Source organism: Rhopilema esculentum, chromosome 19 (assembly GCF_057945365.1).
Source record: "Rhopilema esculentum isolate cy_ngs chromosome 19, ASM5794536v1, whole genome shotgun sequence".
In the NCBI taxonomy this organism is placed as follows: domain Eukaryota; kingdom Metazoa; phylum Cnidaria; class Scyphozoa; order Rhizostomeae; family Rhizostomatidae; genus Rhopilema; species Rhopilema esculentum.
In genome coordinates, this window is record NC_142833.1 from 7,251,027 (window position 1) to 7,258,540 (window position 7,514).

The window sequence follows — 7,514 nt, forward strand, 5'->3', positions numbered from 1 at the left end:
GTATGGGTATAGCATTAAGAGGTTACCTGCAGCATAGCCCCCCCCCCTCCTTTTAAGGGCGGCACCGCTGTGCCAAATATTAGAAAAGGAGATATGACAGCACTCGCCCGCATTGAGCTTCTCTATATAGTGTTTCTCTATACAAAAAATAGCAGAAGGGGGAAGCAAGGGTTGGAAGTGGCAGTAACGGCCATCAAAATTCACTATCTTGAATGGAATTGCTTTCTTCCTCCTGGCTAATACTCTCATCTCTGATTTCATTAAGCTTTGTTACATCCTGCGCTATGAATGCCTGTTCACTTCCTCGTAAACTTTTTGTTGTAAATATGCCACTTACGGCTTTCTACCACGAATAGTCACATGGTTGACTTGTTAGAATCTTTAGTACTCTTTTCTTGAATCGTGTGGGTTAGATACCCTTTGCATATTCAATAAGATCAATTAATGGAAAATGTTCACTCAAGCAAAAACAGTTTACGCTGAGCCTTCAATGTCCAGCAAAATCAAGCAATTTCTTCAGGAAACAAAATAGGAAAAAATTAGGATCCACGGCAAAACGGAATGAAAACATACTAATTTTTCTACTATACCATAATTCTGTATACATATTTAATTAACAATTCTCCAAGCTACGATAAACATTTGCAGTAACTGATTGAATGGGAGTTTCAAAGATAACACATCAGACAAAACTGGGCAGGAGGGCTTAGCATGATACGCATTCTTCATCAGTATTTCTAGTGCATGATGAGTGAGTTGCAAACAGTGTGGCTGAGAACATTTCAAGTTCTGTTTGGTAGATTTTTGAAGCAGGGGCGGGTTGGGGTAGTTTTGAAAGCAGGAGGGTAACATTAACTGCAACCTACTCAAGATAAAAGCTTCCTATATGAGCTTAAGTATGATGATGTTATATCATTGTTTTGCTAGTACTTGCCTGGGTTTGGAGAGGATGACAGCATTTTAAAATTGGCATTACATTGCACCTCTCTAGTCTGCTGAAGTAAAAGTCAAATTCCTCTTAAAAAATCAATGGACAAGTTTCTACCCTTTACCCCTCTTTGATGAATCTAAAAGGACTAACATCACTGGTATTAACTTGATGATGGAAGGGTGACATGTGCCAATAGGCTGCAAATAACATAAGATTGCCTTCAAAAAACACCTTTATTTCCCGAAAGTTGCTTTTAATCCACAACATACTGATGATAACTAGATAACTTTGGACATACTACATGTTCCACTGATTTCTTTTTATTGTTAAGACATCTCAAAATGTATCATTTCGTCGTGAATAAATCATTTTATGTTTAGTATATTGAATCCTGGAGAATGTCAAAGTTACTATAAGATACAAAAACACTAGGCATTTCTGCAAGACACTATGATACACAGATACAACAAACAATAGTGGCATGATGTGTAAAAAGGGCAAAAAGGAGCAACTGGAAACAGAATCTAAAATTCACACCAGGAAGTTAACAGTACAGCCCACATGAAAGCTGACCAGAGTTAAATCTATTCTTGGAATCTTATTGATAACATCTATCCTATTCTTTAAACATACTTACTACTCTAGCACCTAAATCAAAGTTTAACATATAATTCTTATGTCAAACAATAAACTTGCAAGTGCCACAAAGAAAACTTGCATAAATCTGATCATCCAACTTTCCTACTCTATTAAGCTAAAATAAACAACAAAATGCAAAACTTCATGCCACCCATAGTCTGTTGCATTACCAACTTGTTTAAACACTTAGAGATACTACAGTAATTCTCAATTTAAACAAGCTACAGAGTTACACAGTAATAATTCATACATAAAATCAAAATAAAAATGCCAAGTTCAACAACACCTTAAATGATATCAAAATTTGGCTTTTACCTCCAAATTTTAAGTCACTGTTTTCCCTTTACACGTTCTAACTCAAAACGCTACATAAAAATCACAATTAGCCTAAATTAGCAGCATAACAATATGTATATATTTATAATGGCACTAGCAGTTAAGGCCATGTACATGCCAGACCTGATCAATCAATACTTGTTGGTTTTTTTTCTTATTCAGATGTATGATTCCTATAAGTTTTCCTTGCAAAGTAAAACAAAAATATGAAAACATAAAGGTATTATATTATTGGGGCTTAGCAATGGTTGCTGATGGTTTTGAAGTTGATTTGAAATCAATTTTTTGAAAAAGGAGCATACCAGCAAAACAGCATAATATGCATCCTATTAACTTCACCTTTTGAACCTTAATTAGACAGGTTTGATGCAAGGTGTTGTAAAGTCAAAAAACTTCCAATAAAACTTGGAAAATACTGACCTCTAGTAATGCCTAAGGGATGTTCCAATAAGAATATTACTTTTTATCAAATACTATTCAGAGAACAACAACTAACATCATACAAACAAAATTATGTTGTTGTCTACCTTAGTATGACTTACAAACCTTCTCATTTTGTCAGTAAAATTTAAATCTTACATATATTGGTCAACTCAGTCATGTTTAAGAGCTGGACCTTGAAAATCCCCAAAGAGACATCATGACAGGCCTCTGAGAGTCAGAATGCAGGATTAAAATTGTATTTGTCAAATTAAAATTCTACCACCATGAAAAGGTATGCCTGACCCCTTGAAATTTCAAAGTGAAATGAACCTACTGTTTTGTAAAGTATTGATTCCTAATAAGTACATGGCTACAGGCTATAGAAACAAGTGATGATTGCTAAATGAAGTACTTAACAAGTAAAAATACCTCATGTTTCTATTTCAACATCACTCTCATCGGATGTCTCTATCGCATCAAGAGTTCTCTTCATTTTCTCTGGGTTGGCTCCTCCTGGGCAGATGATCACCTGGCTGTCCCTTGTATTTTCCCTTTGGTATGAGAGTGCTGTACTCTGTGTAGACATCCCTGATGTGTATGGTGATATTCCTCTCCATGAATCCATTGGATCTTCATCTGCTTCCCGTTTCAGATGGACAGGAAAGTGCCTCACAATGCTCTGTGCTTGTGGATAGTCAATATCCATGTTTGAACTTTGTCGCGGCACAGGTTTACTATAAGAGCTGCTGTGAAGGAGGTTCTGCACCTGTTTCCTTAAGTTTTCCTGCTCAATTTGACTTTGTTCTAACTGCACCTGCAGCAGTTTTGATTCTTTCCTTAAAGCTTCAATTGTCTCTCTTGTGTCCCCAGAATCACTTGCAGCTTTGTGTCTATTGGCTTCTTGTTGGAATTCCCAAGTTATGCGGTTGAATCGAGCAATGTCCTTCTGGTGCTCCCTTTGAACAATTTCTAGTTCTTGTTCCACTCTCCTCTTAGTTTCAAGCGACTCTGAAAATTTCTTTTCATAGTTCATTTTCATCAAATGCAATTCTGCCTGTAGCCTTTGATTCTGCAAAGTAAGCTCTCTAATTTTGTCCTCCTCACTCAAATGTAACTTCTTTAATTCACTAGCTAATATTTGACTGACATCACTGATGTTTGGTTGCTTGACTTCTGAGGACATGTACTTTCTCAAAATATTTTCTACAGTGCTTTCTAAGCTGTCACTGCTCCCTGACCTTTGAGACTGACACCTTTCACAACCAGCTGGGCAAGAGCCCTGGCCACCAGAGTCAAGTCCTGATTTGTCATTTTCTCCCGGTCTTTCTGATGCTTTTTGTGCCAAAAGTTGCAACCCACTACATGATGCAGCAGCAGCATTCTTACATTGTTGACATGACAAATAGAGTGGGGATGACCCAAGGGGTGCAGGGCATCCACACTGAGCATGAACAACAGCAAGGTTTGCTGCATGTTGGTAGCTCCCCCTGCTTGGGTAACTGTGAGACGGTTTTGGTGTGGCACTGATGTTGAGGTCACTTTTCTTGCTACCAGATGGAAAAATGAAATGTGCTTGGCTTGTTGTCTCCATTTCTCTTCTCTGAGATGGGAGCTTGTGTGTGGGTGACCATGGGTGAAAGGCTGAATGTCTTGCTGTGTCCTTTATTTCATTAGCAGAAGATGGACGTCCCTCTGAGGAATCTGTGTCTGAAGAAGACAGCCTGGCCTCTCTATCTATTCTCAATGTCTCAATTGGTGAGAATGTGGCCTTTTTTCTCTCCGGAGACTTTATAAAAGCCACAAAGTCTGGATCCTGCTTTTCTACATTGTCTGAAGATCCAGACTTTTTAGCAAGGTTGTTATTAAACTTGCTCTTTACACTGTCCCATAGAATCATTAACTCTCTTGTTGGCTTTTGTTCTACCAACAATAAATAACACCTCCATCTTGAACTCTCGAAACCCCAGTGGCATGTGTGTACTTCGTCGAACGATGTGTGATTGTGGGAAACAAATTTCTTTGGAGAAAATAGGCCATTGCACTCTGTACAACGTATGCATTGCGAAGTCGGTTCTGTGTACAGATCTGGCTCAAATACACCGACACATCCACCAAAGCACTCGTGATAAACCTCAAAATTGAGCGTTCCCCGTCCGCGGGTTTTCGGGTCAACTTTCGGAGCGCGAGGACCGTACAAACTTCCCCACAAACGATAAGCGTCGCTCTTAGTAATTAAATTGCTTGATGTCGAAGTCCACGGTAAGATTCCTGCGAGTTTTAAGGCATCGAGTTGCTGAGGCGTACATTTCGAGCAATAAACCAGCAGTTCATCCCTCCGGCTGAAAATTTCATGCACGTTGTAGTCTTTGAGCACATTCTGGACAAGTTCAGTGAAGCATAGCCTCTTTTCTCCTCCAGAACTGAAGGAACCGACATTAAAGCCGTCTAAATTCGTCTCGCGAAGTTTATTAGGATCGGGTTCTTTTTTCAGCTTAAAATCTTTCGATTCCGCCCTAAGATTTGCTTGCCTTACATTCTTGAAGGCTTTCATATCAGATTTTGTAGCAACAGGTCCTCGAATTGAGTCTCGAGCTGCCTGGCTGTACTTTTTAAGGATCAAATCGAGTAAAGGATCACGAATAGGTTCACGATGATGCATCCTTATATCCATAGCTGAGTGAAACGATGACATTTTTCTTCGTTCTCAGTTAACAACACAATCCAGCAGCAGGCCGTCAACCAATGCGGCAGCCACAATTTGAATGTGTACTCTGTGTGTACAAGTTTCTGGCTATCTCCCAAAATATTGTCCTCCGAAACTACAGGTTATCAAAACAAATTACGGTTTAACGATACCAACCGAGAAGTTTGAGAATTCCAGCCAAATTTTCAAATTAATTCCCACGACCGTTCGTTGCTTCAAGCGACGATCGCCATCAATGTTTCACGGTCAAATTCGTTGAATGAAAGCCGCAGATTCAAGAATTTCCTTTCATATTGTCTGTCTCTCCCCTCACAACAGCTTTCCTTGACCAGAACTTCGAAATGCTCTCTTTTAATCGCAAAATACTGCAAATAGCGGCGAAGACGTGGTCGAATTGTCCAGCACAACTGTTTCGCCACGGCTGTCTCGAAGCCTTCGAAATTGTCGTTCTAAATTTTCGATGAAACTCTCTGAAATACACAAGCAGCGAGCCCGAAAAACGCGCCCAAATGTTAGCTATGTCGTTTATTTTGACTCGAAAATAAATTCCTTCCCAATGAAGAAAGGAAACAGGCGAAATCCCTTCAAGTTTCGAGGAAACACTCCGCAAGAAATGGCGATCTGGCAGGCTGTTCGCAGCAGTTAAAAATAACTGAGTTACTGGGCTTCATAGATCCTTGCAAAACGGAGCAGCAGTTGATTGAATTTTTATGTATCCAAACTTGATGCTGTGCGAAATATGAGTAAGAATCACTTTGATCGAAAAATAGCTAGAAACATCGAGTTGATCGGCATAATGTTGAACACAACAAACTTTCTTCTGACATCAAACGTGGATCTATCCAAATCCCTATGAAATCCGCTGTGCTGTTGTCCAGAAATTATCCGCGGCCAAAGACAAAACCTTCAGGAGCAATTACTGGCCAAGCGAGAACAAACAACTGCTTTAGTATCCTAACTAGTGACGTCTCAAAGTACAGCTAGCTTTTCATACGCATCGAAGGCGAGCATGCAAATGTGACTCAGCCTTAGGCAAGCATGTTTACAACTTATTCACAAAGCAGTCTGCACCAGCAGACACATCCGTCAGACAAAATACTTAGCGAACGTCGCAGACAAACGGCGTCACGAAAATCCACAGACACATGAATCATCTAATCGACGAAGAAGTACGAGAACTTATCCAAAAAATTTGATGCATTAGCCCTGATGAGCCTATTATTTGCACAAAAACACGAGTGAACCATTTATGCCGAAACCATAAAGTGCATGTGAACTCCGTTAAGGAATATTCCACTGGCGTAAAACCCCTAACGATCAAATCTTGGCAAGAATCCTAACCCAGCTATTCAGTTTTGAAATCGCGTAACGCTTGCTCAGCATGGCTTTTGTAGAATTCAGACCGCCTCTTGTCGATTGGTCAAGCAAATCACTGAAACAAAGCAGAAATTAGCGGGATGCCTCTTCAAGACACCAATCAGACTGGACGAAAGATTAACGGCTCCTGGCCTTAGCCGTATTTCGGAGCACAGAAGTCAAAACCGTTTGTTTTCATCAAATATCATAATCATGATGTTAGATATTAGTAACCAGATTCATCACAAACTTATCCCTATTTCAGGTGCACTCAGAATGGGTAAATCAAAATATCTTAGACTGGACTGTGGCAACAAAATACATCGGTATAAAAATTCCCTTTAGGCCTATTTCAGCTTATAATATAAGAATACTACAAGTTTTGTCCAGCCTCAACATTCTTAAAAAATTTTGTACACTAGAGAAATTAACAGCTGTGGAATGTCTCATCTGAATGTGCTTCTAAAAATTTTTTGAATTACACTATTTTATAAGAACAATTTTATAAGAACATGAGCCTCAAACTTGGTCAAAACCTAAGAAAAAAATTTAAACAAGCTGAGACTGAGGTACTGGAAAATGAAATTTTAACAAAGTTTTGAAACCCCCTTGAATATTCAGAGTAGTTTTTTGCCCACCAGGGGTGCTTTGTCGGTGAATGTTCAAGTTTGTCGGCAAATAAGGATATCCCACTCATTTTGTTGGCAAATATGGCTTGAACACTCTCCTTAAGCACAATAGCTTACAACTGCACTAATAATTTGAAAACAAATTAAGAACAAACCAGCCTCAAAGTTTTGACAAAGTTATGAGCAGCCAGCCTGACTTCAGTTTTCTAGTCTTATATAAAATAGCGTGTGAACCATGAAATTGTTGGCAGTAGAAAATACATTAGCCTAATGACTTGTTTATAGTAAATTTCATTATTTGCGAGTTGTAAGACTGCCAATTGGATTGCAGATTTTCTAATCTGTATTGTATCATCTAGCTAATTTCCAGTGCAAGCAATTACCTGAAAATTAGTTGAGCACACGTATCTTGTTTTAATTAAAGCCACTTATAAGAATTGAGCGAAGATGACCAGAAAAACTGCTCGAGAATCTTATTTTAAAGATCGGAAGGCGA

General features: G+C 39.0%; 1 protein-coding gene across 1 annotated transcript; it reads right to left on the minus strand.

Moving 5' to 3' along the window:
• Positions 1–545: 545 nt before the first annotated feature.
• Positions 546–6,465, minus strand: LOC135688135 (uncharacterized). The gene has a single exon (XM_065204852.2). It carries the CDS (start codon positions 5,019–5,021, stop codon positions 2,760–2,762), a length of 2,262 nt encoding a protein of 753 aa, XP_065060924.1. The 5' UTR covers positions 5,022–6,465; the 3' UTR covers positions 546–2,759.
• Positions 6,466–7,514: the final 1,049 nt, after the last annotated feature.